Source organism: Furipterus horrens, unplaced genomic scaffold, assembly GCF_987537825.1.
Source record: "Furipterus horrens unplaced genomic scaffold, mFurHor1.1.pri manual_scaffold_11, whole genome shotgun sequence".
Taxonomy (NCBI): Eukaryota; Metazoa; Chordata; class Mammalia; order Chiroptera; family Furipteridae; genus Furipterus; species Furipterus horrens.
In genome coordinates this window covers 54,037,866-54,057,357 of record NW_028327181.1, presented here as the reverse complement: position 1 = coordinate 54,057,357, position 19,492 = coordinate 54,037,866, and the positions used below count along the sequence as shown (strand labels likewise).

The 19,492-nt window shown below is 46.6% G+C and overlaps 3 protein-coding genes and 2 non-coding genes across 6 annotated transcripts; 2 read left to right on the top strand and 3 right to left on the bottom strand.

The window, feature by feature from the left end:
- Positions 1-246: 246 nt before the first annotated feature.
- TRNAT-AGU (transfer RNA threonine (anticodon AGU)) lies at positions 247-320 on the top strand. Its single transcript has one exon. It is a non-coding gene; the product is annotated as a tRNA-Thr (tRNA).
- Positions 321-714: 394 nt separating this feature from the next.
- On the top strand, positions 715-788 carry TRNAI-AAU (transfer RNA isoleucine (anticodon AAU)). The gene has a single exon. It is a non-coding gene; the product is annotated as a tRNA-Ile (tRNA).
- Positions 789-1,442: 654 nt separating this feature from the next.
- On the bottom strand, positions 1,443-3,292 carry BORCS6 (BLOC-1 related complex subunit 6). Its single transcript, XM_090291069.1, has one exon. The coding sequence runs from the start codon at positions 3,155-3,157 to the stop codon at positions 2,114-2,116; it is 1,044 nt and encodes a 347-aa protein (XP_090147195.1). The 5' UTR covers positions 3,158-3,292; the 3' UTR covers positions 1,443-2,113.
- Positions 3,293-4,778: 1,486 nt separating this feature from the next.
- Positions 4,779-5,943, bottom strand: LOC149997627 (farnesyl pyrophosphate synthase). Its single transcript, XM_090291042.1, has one exon. The coding sequence runs from the start codon at positions 5,903-5,905 to the stop codon at positions 4,844-4,846; it is 1,062 nt and encodes a 353-aa protein (XP_090147168.1). The 5' UTR covers positions 5,906-5,943; the 3' UTR covers positions 4,779-4,843.
- A 5,036-nt stretch (positions 5,944-10,979) lies between these two features.
- On the bottom strand, positions 10,980-15,403 carry AURKB (aurora kinase B). Of its 2 annotated transcripts, XM_090291869.1 has the most exons (9): positions 15,326-15,378; positions 14,937-15,009; positions 13,486-13,588; positions 13,338-13,377; positions 12,902-13,093; positions 12,460-12,598; positions 12,200-12,348; positions 11,462-11,636; positions 10,980-11,284 (listed from the first exon to the last, which is right to left on the bottom strand). In XM_090291869.1, exons 2-9 carry the CDS (start codon positions 14,982-14,984, stop codon positions 11,111-11,113), a joined length of 1,020 nt encoding a protein of 339 aa, XP_090147995.1. In that variant the 5' UTR covers positions 14,985-15,009; positions 15,326-15,378; the 3' UTR covers positions 10,980-11,110. The 2 variants fall into 2 exon arrangements, with proteins under 2 accessions (XP_090147995.1, XP_090147996.1); XM_090291870.1 differs by lacking the exon at positions 14,937-15,009 and having other exon boundaries at positions 15,326-15,403.
- Between the last annotated feature and the right edge of the window lie 4,089 nt (positions 15,404-19,492).

The following is a 19,492-nucleotide window of genomic DNA, read 5'->3' as shown; positions in this document are numbered from 1 at the left end:
GGTTTTGGAGGAAAAAAAGGAAGAGTTTCTCTTAGCTGTGTCCACGTTCAATTTCCGTGTTACCCACTTCATTCTTTCTCACTAATAATCAGTGCTGTGTCACTCTTTCATTCTTTCTAGCTAGCAGTCGTGATTTTTTTTTCTTCTGCTGCATTTTCCAGGATACGCAAAGTTTGGTCCGAAAATTAACCCACCTATCATGGAGCTGACCTGGCCAAAGAAAGAGGATTGGGTAACTTAGCGTTAGGCGCCGTGGCTTAGTTGGTTAAAGCGCCTGTCTAGTAAACAGGAGATCCTGGGTTCGAATCCCAGCGGTGCCCAGGTGTGTCTCTGTTTCTTTTGCTTACAACACTGCGAAAGAGGAGTCGCTGAGCTTCCTGGCACCCAGCATATAAAATTTCCTTCATATCCATTCTCAACTCCGAGAATCAATCAGCCTGTGTTTTCAATTTGTTTGTGTTCCTGAACGCTACGTACAAGTTGTCAGTGTTGAGCTCTTATTTGCACCTCAGCCTGCTACCAAGTGCTAAAGTCGCATTATCTGTGCTTGTTAGTGCTGTCTTGGCCATTACTTCCTGAAATGCTTGGTGATTTAGTCTTCGTATCTTGTTCCTTTCTCCCAAAGCAATCATACCTATTTCAGAGTTTTTCTAGACGAGTTTCATCAGTAATGGAAATTCTACACAGTATTATATACCACTAAAGAACCAAACTGGCCGGTTAGCTCAGTTGGTTAGAGCGTGGTGCTAATAACGCCAAGGTCGCGGGTTCGATCCCCGTACGGGCCAGAGAGGAATATTTTTAATGACCTCACTGAGTAACATTTTGTTACTGAGGAAGGCTTATGTAACTTTACGTATAAGAGAAACGTTTTGAGTCACAGTGCTAGTTTTTTCAGGAAGAGGAGGAAGGTTCAATGAAACTGGAGCTCTTTCTGTGATCTCTCTTTCTAAATCTCCTGACCATAACATGGTGGCTGTTGGAACTTACTGTGTGAACTGTAAACAGAAGGGTGCCAGAAGTCGGAACAAAGATTTCTCAAACCATACATGTGGCACTGATCAGTGCAGTGTGGGATATGGGGTCAGAAATGGAGCAAACAAGATTTTCCTGTCTTTCGCCACAGACAAGATGTCCAATTCACCCAGTCCCTGACTATCTACGCTAGGATCTGAGAAGACAATCCCTTCCCTTTCTCTTCTGGGGCGCCATGCTTCCATTTCTGCTTTTATTGGATCTCTGGGCCATACCTCTGTTCTGCAGTTCCCCTCAGACCTGCTGTCTAAGAGCACAAACCATATCTTTCCCATATAGCCTTGAACTCCCACCTCACTCCCAGCACCAGCCCCAATGGAGTGCCACAAAAATGATGTACCTTTATTCCCATTCCTTTGGTTCATCAATCCCTGTAATGCCACACAGACACAGCCTCAGCCTTAGCCTTAGCAGCAGCAGCAGCACTTTAATTCCACAAAAACTCAGAAAGCCAAAACTGATTAGAACACTCCACAACAGGTGGACTTCAAAACCAGCAACAAGTCTACTGAACCCTGAGAGCATTGAGACCCCTCCCAACTCACCCCCTCTACCATGCAATGCATTCCTTCTAGCTACCCCCTGGTTCTGGCTGAAATGGGATGGTGGGGGGCCAGCAGGCAGAAGCAGGAGGTTATCTATCTGGCAGGTGTGCATTCTTGTCTGCATGGTGTGTGGCCAAGGACCACTCAAGCTCCCATTGCACTAGATGTGGCCACTGGAGTCAGAGTGGCCACAGTGGGGGCTTGGGCATCTGTTTCTCCTTCCTTGATCACATATGGCAGTCATGTCTCCCAGGTCCAGACCTGAAGACCTGAGTTCCCAGGTACGGTGCTCTAGCTAGGGGAGAACAAAGTAGGTACAGATGGCCAGATGAATAGGAGCTGAGCATTATCCCCTCCCACCAGGAAAGCCTTTAGAACTTTCCCATATACACCTGCTTAAGACCCAGCGAGTGGACGCTGGCCTACTAAATGTATCCGAAAGAGCTTCCAGTATATTGGTCTCCCCACCAGAGTTCCTTGAAGAGTCCTTAGGATCCTGCTGGGCCCTGGCTTGGTCTCTCTTGTCCTCACAGTCACTTGCACAGAGCCTCCAACACCTCCAGAGTGCGTCGGATATCCCGGACTTGGCGCGCCAGCCCCTGCACCGGCTGCAGAGCTCTCTCCAGCTCCTCGCAGCGCGCCAGCAGGGTGTACATCCCCTTGATGCTCATGTCCACGGCTTCACCTAGGGAGTCCACGGCGTCGCGGTAGGTCTGGATGCAACCTACGCTCAGTGCTGTCAGCTCCTGCACCGCGCCACCCAGCCCGCGAAGTAGACGGTCCACCCTGCTGCCCAGCTCCCGACTCAACCGCTCCAGGTCCCGCAGCACATCAGGGTCGATGGGGGGAATGGCGGGAATGGATGAGGGCACTGAACAGGGAGGAGCAGGGGCAGGTGATGGGGCTTGCGATGTGCCGCTCAGACGGATCTTGAGTTGCAGGTTGTTGGCGACAAAGTGGGTGAGGTCGCCCTGGCGGCTCACCGTGCCTTCGAGCTCCAGGGGGCTGGAAATGGTGGCGCGACGCCCGCCTCCCGAGCCAGACTCTGCACCCACCGAGGACCCGGAGCCGCCGCACGCCCCGCTCAGCCCGTCCAGGCTGCGGCTGTCCTGAAGGCGGCTGGAGAACGATCTGCCAGCCCTGCTGGCCGCCCCCTCGTCGTTGTCGTCCTTCTGCTCAACATCCATCCCGCTGCCTCCCTGACTCCCTAGACGGCAGACCCTTTCGGATGCAGGCTTGTCCTCGGGCGGCTCAGGGTCCTTGCGTAGGGAAGACCTGTGTAAGTCGTGCTCGGGACCTGGCGCCCCCCGGCGGCTCGCGGGTGCACAGGGCGTCACTGCGCGGCCGGGCTCGTTCTCCGGAGCCTCCTCTTCAGGCCACTGGACGACGCTGCAGCTCGAAGTCTTCGGTCGGCTCGAGCCTCCAGCGTTCTCGGCCTCTTCCTCCCCCAACACCCGGAAGCCTGAGGGCGGCTCGGAGGGCGTTCGGCCCGGTCCGCCGCCGAAGATCGCTGCTTGCTGACCCCCCAGAGGCAGAAGATCTGCCTCGGGCCCAGGCCGCCCCCGGGACGACTCCATACTGCAGTTGGGGGCAGGAACCGGGGAATTGGTTCACCCCGGCTTCCGAGGCATTGGCGGCGCCTTTAAGGGGCGTTGGTAGAGGCGAGCCGATGAGCTGCGGGCTGACAATGGTAAGGACGGGAACAGCACTCTGATTGGTCGTGGCGACCAGGAAGTCCCGGAAGAAGAGCTGTTATTAAACAGCCGTACACAAGTGAGAGCCAGCGGGGTGGAGATAAGGAGGCGACAGCTGCTCTCATCGCCCTGCCCTTTGAAAAAGTTGTGGGGGCGGATCTTAAAGAAGAAGGTCCTGAAATTCCGGAGTCCTCCAGGGGCCGGACTCAGACTCTCTCACAATGGTCACACCCACAGATGTTGCTTAGCAACCACACCACGTAAGGATCAGACTTAGGGTTCCTAAGAGAGGTTCTTCGGGTGGAAATAGTATATCCTGCTTGGACCATCGGGATTGAAACGCGCCTGGTTGATGAGGAAGGATAAAAATTCTCAGCAGAACAGGAATGGTTCGTACCGTCGTCCTCGGGTCACGGACCTAAGCAGATGAACTATCCAGAGCGACTTACGGAGGACAGCGAAGCGGATTTAAGGACTTTCCTGGGCTTTTGCCACTCTGTTCTTCCTCCTGCCCCCTCCACGTTTTAGTCTCTTCCCTGGAGGATGGCATGTGATTTTGCCACTAAGTAAAATAGTCAATAAGTGAATGTCCCTACATGAAGGTCAGATCCCTGGTACCATTCTGACCTCATCCCTTCCTTCTCTTCCCCTTACTGGCCCTGCTGGAGCCACACAGGCCTGCTCCTCACTGTTCCTCTGACAGGACGGAGAGGCTCCCGCCTCAGGGATTTACACTTGCTCTTTTTATTTGAGGCTGAGTCTACCAAGAAAAGTTTTCAGCTTGGATATTCCTCCTTCTCCCCTTTAGGTTCTTATTCACATGCTATCTTTTCAGTGAGGTCTCCCCTTACAACGTGTTTAAAATTGCACCACTTTACCCAGCAATTCCCAGTCTACCTTCCCTGCCTGTTCTCTGTAGCACTTATCACCATCTGACATACTATATATTTTGCTTACTTGCTCATATAAGCTCCATGGGGGAAAGGCACTTTTTTTTTTTTTTTTTTTTTTTTTTTTTTCCCTGGAATAACATCGTTTTTATTCGCCTTCATTTCCTCGTTTGGGAAAATATAATCTATTCCATCCAGGTGCACTGTGTGGAGCTTGCATATTCTTCCCTTCTTTAGGTTTCCTCAAGGACCCAAGTTTCTTCCCACATCCCAAAAGATAGGCATGTAAAAATTGGTGTCTATAAATTGCCTGAGTGGGTGTGGCTATGAATGGGCCCTGTGATAGAAGGGGCCCCTGTCCAAGGTTGGCTCAAATAGGCTCCTGTCACCTACAGCCCTTAACTGGAATAAGTAGGTTGGAAAGTAATCTTACCTGTTTTTATTTATTCCTTAACTTAAAAAAAAAAAAGTGTGTATAGCTCATATTTATTTCAGTGTTTTATATTAGAAGTGTTGAGTGATGTTTTTGTGACCAAAAATAGACCATAGGAACTTATCTCTTGGCTACATAAATTAGCCTATGGCAAAATTTTGTCACAGTACTCAAGAACATATGACGTTAAGTGAGGATTTACTGTAATTTATGGCATCTCCCCTCCCTGCCCTGGTAGTCTCTAGGTCACTTTTTCCTCTTGTAGATCTTGTGTGCTAGCCTCAGGAAGATGGCTGGGGGCAGGGGCGATGAGTACTGCTCAATGAGACCCATAAGGTGGTTGTAACTGTCTTCCTCATGCTGCATAAACACAGCCTGCAGATTCTGCTCCTCGTAGAGCGCCTTCACTCGGGCCACCTTCTCAGCCTCTTTCTGCCCATAATTCTCCTGCAAGATCTGGCGCTGTTCCGGAGAAGCCCGTTGTAGACACTGAACCACCAACCAGCTGCATTTGTTGTCCTGGATGTCAGTGCCAATCTTGCCTGTCACACTGAAGTCCCCAAAGAGGTCAAGGTAATCATCCTGAATCTGAAAGAGCTCCCCCATCTCCAGCAGAATCTTCTTGGCATTGGCATGTTCCTTCTCCCCATCAATGCCCGCCATATACATGGCAGCTGCTACAGGAAGGTAGAAGGAGTAGAAAGCTGTTTTATACTTGACAATAGATTTGTATCTCTTTTCAGTGAATCTGCCAAGATCCACATTGCCTTGTGGGGCTGTGATGAGGTCCAGAGTCTGTCCAATCTCAGTCTGATAGGAAGTCTGCAGGAAGAGCTCGATCAGGTTCAGGTAATAGGGCTGCTCCCGGCAATAAAGCTTCAGCAGTCGGTAGATACATGCTTCCAGAAGCATAGCATCATTGATGGCATCCAAACCTATGCCTGGCTTCTGATACCAGCAGATCTGCCCCCGTCGGGTAAGGGATGAATCCATAATGTCATCTGATACCAAGAAGAAAGCCTGGAGCAGTTCCACACACCAGCCCACAGTCATGGCCTGCTGGAGACTATCAGCATCCAGCTTTCTTGGTTCCACCAGATCCTGGAATGTTATCAGCACTGTCATACCCCGCTGGTACTTGCCTCCAATGACATTGTACTCCAGGACCTCCTTGAGCCGGGCAATAGCATCTCCTATTTCTGGGTGCCCCGTGTCATCCTCAGTCAGGACCCTGACAATCTCGGAGAAGTGCTGGATGAAATCCTTCTTTTTTTGGTCATAAACATCCAATTTCTGGTCTCCATTCATTCTGAGGGAGGAGTAAAGTACTCTGTTGCTGGATGCCGGTTCTTCGGCACTTTGTTTTGTGCTCACTGTATCCAAAGTGTCTCATATGTATTAGATGCTCAATACATATTTATTAAGAAAATGACTCCAAGTCATCAAGTTCCCCTTTTTTGACTTGAACTCTTTCAAGGTATGTTTCCGTCACTTGCACCCACAATCTTGACTAATATACTATGAGACCAATCGTCCACTTTAAACTTTTCTCCCTTTCTCTGAGACTGACCTTCTGCCTTATATTCCTTTTACCCCTCAGCAGATGGATGCTCTTTACTCAGTAAGTGACAGAAAACACAAGATGAACCAACAAAAAAAAGGGGAGGGGATTTGTTATGTCACGCAATAAAGGTCTTGAGTGCACGTCAGAGAAGCCTGCATTCGGTTCTCTGAAGCTGTCCTGAAGGGCTTGGTTTCTGTCTGTGAGGCAGCTTTATCCCAAGTGGAATTCCTCATGGTGTCAAAATGGCTATGTCATTTGTCATTCTTTGGGGGTTATATTAGTCTATTTGGGATGCTATGATAAAGTACTATAAACTAGGCTTCTTAAACAACAGACATTTCTTCCAGTTTTGGAGGCTAAGCCTAAGGTGCCAGCTGATTCAGTTCTTGGTGAGGCCCTACATCCCAGCCACCTTCTAGGTGTGTCCTTACATGGTGGAGAAAGCTAGCTCTCCTCTTGCAAAGACACTAATCCCATCATGAGGGCCCCACCCTCATGACCTCATCTAAAACTTATTACCTCTAAAAGCCCACCTCCAAAGTCATCACATGATGTTAGGACTTCAACATGTGAATTTTGGAGAGACAAAAACATTCAGTTCATTAACAGGGGTAATTTTTCATTCTTTTTGGCCTCTCAGGATCTCCATCTCAACATATGAGAACTCTTCCACATCATTAGGCAGAGGCCATCTCCTACTACAAAAGCCAGAATACCAAGCAGTCCTTTTCCCAGCTTCCCTAGTACACAACTCAGGCTCCACCATGGTCTACTGGACCACCTCTGCAGTGAAATTCTTCCTGCTGTGCAGACTCAAAGTATGGTCCTCCTAGAAACTCCTGACACTCCTAGAGATTCTGTGGATTGCCCTGGATGCTTAAAATAAGGTCCTTTTCTGCTTCAATTAACCTGGATTATTTTCTGTTGCATGTATTGACCTTATAACAGACAGCCAGTATTTCTTCAGGAAAATGGGTTGGTTTGGGAACAGCACAGAACTGCAATTTGGGACGTGGGGTTAATGGCAAACCACATGCAAGTCCAGGGAAACAAAGTAGAGGAACTGCTCTTCTATGGATTTACAAGGGGCTGTTGTAAATGAAGAGTCCATTGGAGGAAACTGGAAGTTGGAAGTATAGTGACGTTTAATTGGCTGAGTTATGACAGTCTCCCAGCCCCCCTCCCCCACCCCCCAGTTTATGTAGTAAAGCAGTACCATGTCCTGTCTGGGAGCAAGGTATGTCTCTTTCTTTTGGGGTCAGTAGTGTGTTGAGTGACATCTGCATGAAAATTCTTTCAGCCTCCTGACTCCATTTGAAATGAGGTCTCTGTTTATTAATTTTTACACGTGCAACAGGAACCCTGGCTGATACACTCCCAAACATTCCAGAAGGGGAGAAAATAGCTTCCATGAGTCTTCACAGAACAAGGATGCATCTTTCCCCAAAGCCCCAGTTAATCTCCCTTCACATCTCATCAGCCTAAACTGGTCCATATACCCAACGTAGTCACTTTGGCTGGTGTGATACCATGTTCGATTGACTTTGGCCTGGGTCTGGAAGCATTCACTCTGGCAAGGTGGTAAGAATTAACTGATTAGGTTAAAACAATTATTCTCCTCTTAGATCTAGGGGTAGGGTCAGTTCCCCCACTCTCAAGTAGCTGCAACACAATGGAGGAAGGAGGAGAGGTTGTGGGTGAATGACCAGTGTTCACTACATTAGGGGTCAGTAAACTATGGCCGATGGGCCAGATTCTGCTCCCCACCTGTTTTAGGTGCCTGTGAGCTAAGAATGGTTCTTTACATTTTTATTTATTTATTTATTTTTAATTTTTATTTTTACTGTACATTTATTAAGAAAAAAAAAAAAAAGCCGGACAAACCCAAATTATCCAGGTAAATAAACTCGATTCTTTCTTTCTGTCATATCTGATATTATAATCTTCTATGTAAGTTTTTAAATTAAGTTAATCCTATATGCTTGTGTTGTCTGATTTTATTATGTGCCACCTATTCATGGCTCAAAACTTTCCTAAGCAAAATAAACACAAATATTGAGAAACAAAATTTTACCTTATGTAGAAGAAACCAAGCAAGCTCTATTCCCTGCTTAAGTGTTAACATTCTTATTTTTCAAATCTTATTACTTAAAACTCAAGTGTAGCTAGAGGTTTAATGACACCAGTCCTGTTATTTCTTGCCATACGTACTACAGAGCAAGAGTATTTACAATAATGAAGTGGCTGACACATATTTGTTATCAAAGTATGATTTGGGAGTTTTTTACATTTTTAAAAAGTTGAAAAATAATGTAAAAATATGAAAATTTATATAATTATATGAAATTTAAAATTTAATGTCCATAAAGTTTTATTGGCATCCAGCCAGGTTCACTCATTTGTGTACTGTCCATGGTTGCTTTTGTGCCATAAGGCCACAGTAAATGAATTAACTCATTTGTGTAAATTAAAACAAAAAGTTTTAGAGATAATAGAGGGCTCAAACCCAAGCCCTGAGGAAGTGAAACCTGGGGCCCAAGGAGGATTAGGAGTCACAAGCCCAGGGCATTTGCATGGCAGGCTTGGTGGTAAGGGTAAAGGAGAAGTGGAGCAGGGGAAAGCCCATGTGTTTGGAATTTTAAGAACACCTTTGAACCCTGACTGGTGTGGCCCAGTGGATTGAGCATTGACATGCAAACCAAAGGGTTGCTGGTTCGAGTCCCAGTCAGGGCATGTGCCTGAGTTGAGGACCAAGGTGCTGGTTTTAAGAGGCAACCACACATTGATCTTTCTCGCTTCCTTCTCCTCTCTAAAAAAATAAATAAAATCTTTAAACAAAACAAAGCACCTTTGAAATACTCCTGCTTGAAAGAGAAGCCATAATGGTAATTAGAGAATACTGAGAACAGAAAAATACAAAATACTATATTCCATATCAGACCTGTGTGATGCAATGAAATGACACTTTGATGGATGTCTGATAGCTTTAAGTATTCACACGGAAGAACTTGGAAATGGATTAGTGACCTCTACAGACCTATATATAGGGGATTGAGCAAATAAGACAACTTCAGGGACAGTCAAAAGTTGCATGAGCCAGCTTGGCTAGCATCTCATAATGAAACATTGGACATTGGATGTTGACCCTCTAGATTTGCAAGGTCCATGAGCATAGAGGATTTTTCTTTCTTTTATTCACTGCTTTACCTCCAGCCTCTAGAATGAAGGCTGGAATGTCAAAGGCACTCAATTACTATTGTCAAATGAATAAATTGAACCAAAAGTATGACATAACTACATTAGAAGGATGCAGGGACAGGACATGTGTGCATAGATATAGAAGCAGAAGGGTAAAATAGTTAATCCTTAAGTTTCATAGCAAGTAAACAACAGGTAATACCTAAAATGGAAACTTGTGGAATAGCAACAGAAGCATGTGATTTGGAAATTAAGATGGTAAGTACTAAAAGCAAAGTAAAACAAAACAGCAAAAAGATTTGGAATTAGATGTCTTGAGGAAAAGAGAAATGAGCAAACTGCTTTTTTTCCTCCTTATAACACCATTCAGTTGTTTTAATCTATGGGCACACTGAATGGATTGCATGGTGGCCCCCAGAAATATGACTATGTCTTATGAACCTACAAATGTGCAGTTTTTTGGATAAGTGTCATTGCAGATGTAATTAAGGATCTTGAGATCATCCTGGGCTATCTGGGTGAGTCATAAATCAAATGAATTATGTCCTTCCGACACAGAGGAGAGACAGAAGAGGGGAAGGCCCTGTGAAGATGAGAGCAGAGATGGAGTTATGCAGCCACAAACTAAGAGATTCCTGGAGCCACCTTAAGCTGGAAGAGGCAAAGGTTTTTCCCTAGTGCTTTCCGAGCGAGTACCGTACTGTGGACACCTGGACTTCAGACCTGCCAGAGTACAGTGCCATTGTTTTAGATCACCAAGTTTGTAGTACTTTGTTACTGAGGCTCTAGGAATCTAATACATCATGGAAAACTGAGGAAAAAAAATCAGAAAATTTATTGATGTATTTCACCACACTGATTAAAAGAGCAAATAATCAATACACGAAAAGCATTTAGTGAAAAGTCAATACCTACTGATACAAAAAAAACCAAACCCCTAGCAAAGTAGAAAGAGAACAGGCCTCCCTTAACCTGCTAAAGGATTTTTTTAAGGCTATACTTAGTAACAGCAAAAACTGTAATTCTTGTTCCACTTTGTAATATATATATATATATACATATAAAATAAGTGTGTGTGTTATGAAAAGACAGGATTATACCATTCTAGCATGGTATTAACTATGGAGTTTTAAAATTGGGCTCCCCTTACTAGTTGTGTGACTTTTGACAGACCATGTGTCTCAGTTGCTTTACCTGCAAAATGAGGGTAAACCTACTGCAAATAATCTACTGAGCAGTGAAACCTGAGTCAGAAATGAGACACCATCTGTACTGTTTCTATCCACTCCTGTATTAGATCCCAACCAGAGCAACAAAATAAACAGAAAAAGACAACCTCTAGGGAACAGCCCTGTTCAGTTGCTCCGAGGTTGGCAGGGACTGAACTGGGAGAAAGACTAGAGGTCGGACGATTGAGTGAGAAGTAAGAGGTGGGCAGAGATCAGGCTTAGCAGAGTGGGAATCAGAGCAGCGGAAGGAAAAGACAGTGGGGACAAGGTGGTTCGCAGCTGACCAGGTTGGTATCAGAGCTGAGGGCAGATGCTACCAGGGTCTCGGGCATGCACCCAGCATGGGCAACTCCCCAGCCTAGTCTCCACTTGTAAACATCTATACTCATCATTATAAAAAGTTTCACACTTTATTAAATAAAAAGGAGGTAGAAGACAGTTAAGGGAACAGGCCAGAGACTCCTCCTTCCAACTATACATATACAGGTATACAGACACAACTGAGTAAATGACAGGGATGATTCAGGGGACAGACCGAAGGGCTGAGGGTGGCAGCACCCTCCGAGAGTGGGCCCGGACCCAAGGGTGGGCTGAGACCTGAGCCAGGGGCAATCGTTCTGAGGGGTTGTGTTTGAGCAGCTTAGAAATGAGGTCCTGGGCTCCCATGGGCACAGAAGCAGGGAACTTCAGGTCCACCTGCAGAAGTAGAGAAAGAAGAAAAGACCCATTAGTTTCATCCTGGCTTTTTCCTTGACTGCTCATTCTATTTGGACAATTACATAGGCCCCACAATGACATTCTTTGCACTCTCAGCCCACAACCTCCGCAGCCAGCACTAAGCCCCAGCCAGACAGTTGCAGTCAGCCCTCCCACCTTGACGATGCGCCGGTAAGTTTCATTGTGTGAAGCACTCTCAAAGGGGGGGTTCCCCACCAGCAGTTCATAGCAGAGTACTCCGATGCACCACAGATCCACCTTCTCATTATGTGTGCGCCCCTCAATCATCTCTGGGGGCAGGTAGTCCAGGGTGCCACACATTGTCTTCCTCCTGGGTGGGAATTCCAGACACAAATGGCCTCTCCTTTCCCGGCTGCCTGACGACAGGGAGCTGGGACCCGAAGATGCACCAGGGGAGTGCTCCAACCTGGTTCTGACAGGGCTTTTGGGGTAACAGTGAGGGGAAGATATAAACCAAAGCTGCAGAGGTGGGTTTACACCCTGCCTCAGCATTTCCACACTGAGGGATGTGTCTCAAAATAATCAGATAAGAGGGCAATGTTCACCTTAGAATTAAAGGAAAAATTGGAGACATTTTTAATGTCTATCAAGCATGTCCTGCTTAAATAAATCACATTTCATCTCTACTATACAATACTAAAAAGCCATTAAAAATGACATGGGAGCATTCTCAATATGGCAAGAAGGTCCCAATGTATTGAATAAGAAATCTGGGCAACAAAACTATGAGTCCTGTACTTTTGTAAAGATATTGTCGTGTCTATATATTTACAAGAGGGCAAACCCAAATGTTTCTGGGTAACAAGATCTGGAGTGGTTCTATTCTGAACGTCCTAGCCTCACGCCCAGGGCTGGCCTCCTGGTACACCATACCTCAGGGAGGGGGCATGCACAGACCAGCCAAAGTCAGCAATCTTCAGCTCTCCCTGGAGCCCCAAGAGCAGATTCTCCGGCTTTATGTCTCTGTGAATCACCTTCTTCCCATGGCAGTACGTCAGTGCATCTGCCAGTTCCTCCATGATCTGGAAGGGCCAATGACAAATGGTCAGACAAGGATGGGCCTCCAGCTGCAAGCAGCATCCCCCCAGCCTCAGGCCTGCTGTGGGCATCCCAGGTGCCCACCCCTTCCCAACCGTGGCTGTTCGCTGCTCGTCAAAAGTGCGGCTCTTCTGTAGCTCCTTGTAGAGCTCCCCGCGGGGGGCATACTCCAAAATCAAGTAGATCCTTCGCCGGTCGTAGAAATAGTTGTAGAGACGCAAGATGTTAGGATGCCTGGAAAAGAGAAAGAGAAGGCCTCAGGCCGCATCCTGGCACGAGGAAATGGGAAAGATGACGGGTCCATGTGGGGTAAACTGGGGTTGGACTTGGACCAGGCTAGGGACACCAGGGCTGCAGGTGGTAAAGAGGAAGCAGAGAGAGCTTTCTGGATTCAAGGCTCTGGTTGGAAATGAAAGCTCAGTGGGGCTAAGTGGCCACAGCTACAGAGAAAACAGACTGGCAGTGGTGGGGGTAAAAGGGGGAGGGGGGGTAGCGGCAGCGCGCAAAGGGCTCTGGCTCAGAGCGCATTGACCGTACTGCAGATGGGCCTGGATTTCGATCTCCCGGCGAAGCTGGTGCTCCACACCCTCCTTCTCTATCTGAGACTTGAAGAGGACCTTGAGCGCCACGATGAAACGGCTTTTCTTCTCCCGAGCCAAGTACACATTTCCAAACTTGCCTTTGCCCAGAGGACGCCCAATCTCAAAGTCGTCGATTGTGAAGGTCCGCCTAATTAGAGAGTGAGGGGGAAGGCAGCTGAGCACGGGTTTGTGGGTCACCTGAGGTGCTGGCCTTCTCTCTGCCCCTCAGCCCATCCCTCCCTCAGCCCCATTCTCTTCCAGGGGAGTTGAAGGTGGATCAGGTTTTCTTTCCTGCATCGCTATTCCTCCTGCCCTTAGCTTCTTCCTCCCTCATTTCCTACCTGTTCACTGTCCCACCCCTTCTCGTGCCACCCCATGGCTTGGGCACTTACATTAAGTTGGGTGTCCCACTGCTGTCCTGGCCAGAGGCAGCTAAGAAAAGAACAGGCAAGTTGAGGCTCTCCTTTGACATTTTAATCCCTGCACCCTCCCCAGACTCTAGTCCCCTCAGGTGAATCCTCTTCCCCTTACCCCAGTTACCTGTGGGCTGGGCATTGGAGCGGCTCATGAGGACAAGCGAAGATGGGGTGGTAAGCTCCTTCCGGAGGACTCTCTGTGGCAGGGTGTTCAGGCCAGACTGAGCCTGAGAAGGAGCACAGGGAGCGCTGAAGATGCCTTTGTCCCAGGGACCAGGTTGGAATGTTCTGCAATCAGCATTTCAGTACTTGCTATAGAGCCGCCCACCCATCCACCCAACACCAGTTCAGAGAGGAGCACTGAGACCACAGTACTGCTACTCAGCCCCGAGAATCTGCTCAGAACCCCTTATAAATGGGTTACTAATACACAAGCTAAGCCAGCTTAAGATAAGGAGCAAAGACTTACTCCAACACTTAACATTTCACCTCTTTGGCACTGGCGGACACCACATTCTCAAGCGTGAAGCTGTCTAGCCTCTAACAGTCCTGTCCCTCACTCGGTCTGATTCACCCAGCTTTCCACCCCAGGGGGCGGCAGAGGGCTGGGGTAATGAACATCCACAATTCAAGGAGTTTTAGCACAGAAACATTCTCACAGTTCCCCCCAAATCTGAGTCTTTTAAGGCTTGGATAAGGTCCTTGAGGCCTTGAATGTTCAGCAAATACCCGTATTTACCCCTTTGCAACAACAGGCTTTAGGGACACCGAGGGGTACTCTGATGACCTTGGACCACTTCTTATTTTCAAAGTCTGGCTAATATACAAAAATTTCTTTTGGGAGTGACCAATGTACAAGTGACAACGGTTTCTCCTTCAGCCTCCGCTCTTGACAGCCTCACTCAGTGTTCCATGAGGGAGGGAGCTGGTGAACAAGGGGACAGACTGATGGACCCTCCAGGATACCCAAGTCCTACAGGCAGAGCAAAGCCTCTGTGGCTCCTTCCTTCTTCTTTAGCCAAGAGAGGAAGAAAGCCTCAGTGCCCCTTAGAACCTGTGCCCAGAGATATTAGTATAGAATTTACAAATAAGCCAGTTGAACAAAATAGAGAAAGAGACCCACATACATGTGAAAATTAGATATAATAATAAAGGTGGCATTTCAAATCAGAGGGTAGACTATTCAATGAAAGTGCTGGGACACCTTCAATTTAGATCCTTCTCTCACACCAGTCATTAAAATAAGTTCCAAATTATAAAGTCAATTTTTTTTCAGAATTTTCAGGACAAGGGTTGGGAATCATGGCCTAAAGGCCTAACCCTGCCTGCTCAGTCTCAGTTATCATTTGCATACAAGTAGGTTCAGCCCTGCAGAGGTCCTCACAGACTGGTCAGATTCAAGTTGGCAACACTTGTCAGGATGTGGCTGCAAATAACCAGACCAAGGTTGGCCTGCAAACTCTTGGAGAATAACGGAGAAGAAAGTGCTTAGAATATCGCCCTGTGCAGGACCTCAAATCTCCAAGCCGTAACTGACCATGCGGGTGGGGGGAGGGTAAGTGGGAAAGCCCTTACCGTCTGCCGGCAGTAGGGCCAGGGGTAGGCGTTCTCCTTCTGAGTCATCCTTAGAGCGAAAGGGGGAGGAAAGCTGAGCAAAGAAGGGAAACAGAGCCGTGAGAAGCAGGAAAGAGAGGGAGCGAGAAAGGGAACGGTCGGACCGATCTAGCTGAAAGCGAATGCCCGGGGCTGGTGAAATGGAGCACGCCTACGCGTTGGCCGCCTCACGGCTCACCCCGGCTTAGGCTCCGACGCCCCTGCCCTTCTAAACGCCCCACCCCTTTCCAGGACCCACTCTCTACCCTTGAGCGCTCAGCAGCCGTACGGTGTTTGAGCGGGCCCGCCCAATGGACCCCCGACCTGCCTGATCACCTGCCCTTTCCTGGCACGAAAGAAGGTCAGCTCACCTGAGGCCCGTGGCACTGCCAACCTCCTGGGCGCTGGCAAACAACTGAATCGTCCCAGCCGCGCCCCCGCTGAGGCCCTTTCAAATCTCCTGCCCTGACCCTATTGGCCGAGCGCGCGTCTATGCTCAGTTCTCATTGGCTGGATGTCCCATGACGTTGCCCACGGGGGCCCAATGGAGGAGGCGGGATGAGAGCAGCTGTATGGTAGGGTTCTGGGTTAGAAGGTTTCTTACTCCCCAGCTAAATCGTCCTATATCTTTAAAAATAATTTTATATCTTTAATATAGCTGGAATGTATCCCTGTGTATGTATGAACTAGGGTCTAACTTTGTTTTCTGCCAGATGGAGAACCAGATATGCCAGCACCATTTGTTAAGCACACTACACCATTCCCACAGGAATTTAAGTGCCACTCTTGATATATGAAGTCATCGTAGATACTTAATCTATCTCCTCTGGACTCTTCATTCTGTTACATTGTTTGTTCGTTTGCTTGTGTGTTTATTCTTGTCATTACTTTAAAAAAATTTATTTATTTATTTATTTTTAGAGAGAGGGAGGGAAAAAAGAGAGGGAAAAGGAACATCAACATGTGGCTGCCCACGCGCCCCCAACTGGGGACCTGGCTCGCAACCCAGGCATGTGCCCTGACTGGGAATCCGAACCAGGGGCCCTTTGGTTCACATGCTGGTACTCCGTCCACTGAGCCACACCAGTCTGGGCTAAGTTATCCTCGTTAAGGTAGACCTGAGGTAACACTGCAGAGTTAAGCAGGGCAAGATGTGGCTGCCCTCCTCCATCCAGACTCTCCTGATCATCCCCAAGTTAAACATCATGATATTTCTTCATACGTTTTGAGATTTTGGTTTGTAACTTCATCTTGGGTGGAATACCTTTTTGTTTTTATTTTGCTTTCTCTTTCTTTCTTTGTGTTCACCTCTCCCTGACGTACAGTTTGGCCATTGCTATTACCTTGCCTCCTTGCTCCTAGTTAAAATTCAGGTTCTTATAATGGCATTTTTGGGCTCCTGCCCCACTGTTATATTGAAGGTATCTCAAATAAAGTCCCTGAGGGGAGGGCAAATTGGTTCGGTTTCTTGTCTTGAAGCTACATCCTAGTCCTCCTGTCTTTTTGGGCCTGTAGCTCCAGGTAGGGAGCTGGCAGGTTTTACAGCCCCCTTTTCTGGTACGGGGATATCATTGCAGCTCTGAGTCCAGATCCGCGTCCTTAATCAGTCCCTACTTCCCTATAGGACTTTAACCAGGCTGCTGCCGCCCACCTGCAGGCCCCCAGCCCTGCATATCTGTACTGTAGGCTTCAACACCTGGCATTTGTGGCACTGGGTTGTTTTATTTTTTCTAAGGCTGGTTATGCCTTTTATTTCACTATTTTAAATATTTTTTTCTATCAGTACTATGTATTTAAAGCAAAAGGGGCTAGAATGGGAATTCAATGTGCTGTCTTTACCAAAAAATCCAGCCCTTTTCTGAATACCAGGTTAGAAGATACGGTAGAATAGTATTCTGAGGCAAGGCATGAATAAAACAACCGAAGCTCAGCTTCAGTGTTGGGAAAACAACAGGGAGTGGTGGTGTGTGTGTCAAGTACATGCCTGAATGGCGAAGGGAATACCCAGCACTAATTGATCGTTACTATATGAAAGTGTAGCCTAAGTATGGACAGATACTTCCATTTCTAAAGAGTAACTAGAAATCTGGATCTACATGTGAAATTTACTTAGTTTTAAATGTTGGCAAATAAGTCACCAAACAAGTCTGTGGGCTGGATTTGGTCTGTAGACGGGCATTATTCAATCCCTGATGTACCCAGAGCTCTTCTGGACCATAAACCACACTTTACAATCATCCTTCCCTTCCCAAGGCCCCTGACCTTATGTAGTCACTCATCAGATGAGCTTTTAGGGAACAGCATACTGCAGGGTGTAGCCATAAGACCATAGGCTTGGGTGTTGCTGGGTTGTCTCTAGCCCTGTCACTTGCAGTCTGTGTTGCCTGACAAAATGCTCAATCTTTCTGCGTGTCAGCTCTAAAGTGGGCATAGCTTATACTGTCGTTCAGGTTGCTGTCAGCATTACATGAAGTAAGGTCTCTAAAGCACATAGCACACAGCCCTCAATGTTAATTATTATTATGACTAAGAAGTCAATTGGCCCCCGTGGATGAGAAAAGGATCCTCTTTATGAACCAATATCAACTAATAGCTATAGAAGGAAGGATAGAATTAGAAACTTACTGTTTTGTAGCCCCTTATAAAACAATTAATCCAGGCAAGCTGCTCTCGTTTGGACGGGCAGCAAGGGGGCAGGCAGGACTGCCTGTCAATTGCCTGCCTCATACGCCTTCCTCTTTAGGGCACCAGAAATTCTGGGCTGTTGTTTTGCTCAGTCATCAGTAGTTCTCGATTCCAGCACACAACTTCTGCAAAAATGGCGAGGGGATTGTCTGTCTTTGTCTTGCACACATGACACAGTGACCACACAGAGTGGCAGAAGGTGGGGCCTGGGCCAGGGAGTGCAGCAAAGAAGAGGGTGAGGCACAGATTCCAGACTAGGCAGGTGGGTGTCTGCTAGTGTGGGTGATTCAAGTTCCTTTCCAGCAGTTCAGGGAACTGTTAGTTAAGGAAAGAAATGGCAAGGAATAAATTTCCCACTGAGAAAGACGAGGTCTGTGGGGTGGCTGGACTGGATTTTTTTGTTTTTGTTTTTTCCAGTATACTGGAAACAGCAAAAATGCACGTGGGTCTGGACTTCTAGTGACTACTGAGAAGTCTTGATAAGGTAGCATTTGTATTTAACACCCTTTCATTCTATTTCAAGTTGGCATGGACAGAACGTCAGAGATTATTAAAATATAAAAAGGAATTTTGGACTGATATTTTGAATATAAGAAGGCGATAAGAGGAGTAATAATCAATTTAAAAAGAAAAAAAAAGAAAGATTGCTTTTGCTTGAAGAAGTAACACAGCCTTTTGGACAGTGGTACATTTGGTGGTACAGCTATGGAGAACCATTAACCCTGGAACTGGGTTAACAAAACAACCAAAATGTCTACCTTTAGAAGATTGTTTAACACAGTAGTCCCCTCTTACCCACCAGGGTTGGTTCCAAAACTATCCCCCAGTGGATGCTTGAAACTGCAGGTAGTACCAAATCCTATACAGTAGGGAATAATGACAAGAAAAAGATTTGTATATTTCCAATAGAGACACAATCCTGCAACCATTGTAGGCCTAACTATATAGTACACATCAGCAAAATTGTAACCTTTTTCCTCCTGAATATCTTTGATATGCAGTTTTTTTAAAGTACATAATTTTATATATTTTTCTTTTAAATATATTTTATTGATTATGCTATTACAGTTGTCCCAGTTCTTCCCTCTTGCCCCCCCTCCACCAGTACCCCCATTCCCCCGAGCAGTACTCCACCCTCAGTTCACGTCCATGGGTCATACATATAAGTTCTTAGGCTACTCCATTACCTATACTGTTCTTAACATCCCCTTGTCTTTTTTGTGCCTACCAATTTGTGCTTCTTAATCCCTGCAGTATTTTCCCATTTCTCCCCCTTCCCGTTCCAAACTGATAACCCTCTAAATGATCCCCATATCTATGATTTTGTTCCTGTTCTTCTTGTTTGCTTAGTTTGTTATTTGGATTCAATTATTGATAGTTGTGAATTTATTGTCATTTTAATGTTCATTGTTTTGATATTCTTTTTCTAATACAATTCCCTTTTGCATTCCATATAGTAATGGCTTGGTGATGATGAATTCCTTTAGCTTTACCTTGCTTGGGAAGCACTTTATCTGTCCTTCCATTCTAAATGATAGCTTTACTGGATAGAGGAATCTTGATTGTAGGTCCTTGCTTTTCATCACATTAAACACTTCTTGCCAGTCCCTTATTGCCTGCAGAGTTTCTTTTGAGAAATCAGCTGATAGTCTTATAGGCACCCCTTTGTAGGAAACTCTGCTTTTCTCTTGCCACTTTTAAGATTCTCTCTTTATCTTTAACCTTTGGCATTTTAATTATGATGTGTCTTGGTGTGGTCTTCTTTGGGTCTAGCTTGTTTGGGGCTCTCTGTGCTTCCTGGACTTGTATGACTATTTCCTTCACCAAATTAGGGAAAGTTTCTTTCATTGTTT

Coding starts and splice junctions, on each gene's coding strand:
- AURKB (XM_090291869.1), bottom strand. CDS start 14,984: ATGACTCAGAAGGAGAACGCCTACCCCTGGCCCTACTGCCGGCAGACG. Junction 13,589..14,936: donor GGCCCTACTGCCGGCAGACG/GTAAGGGCTTTC, acceptor GCTCCTTCTCAG/GCTCAGTCTGGCCTGAACAC. Junction 11,637..12,199: donor GTGCATGCCCCCTCCCTGAG/GTATGGTGTACC, acceptor ATTCCCACCCAG/GAGGAAGACAATGTGTGGCA.
- BORCS6 (XM_090291069.1), bottom strand. CDS start 3,157: ATGGAGTCGTCCCGGGGGCGGCCTGGGCCCGAGGCAGATCTTCTGCCT.
- LOC149997627 (XM_090291042.1), bottom strand. CDS start 5,905: ATGAATGGAGACCAGAAATTGGATGTTTATGACCAAAAAAAGAAGGAT.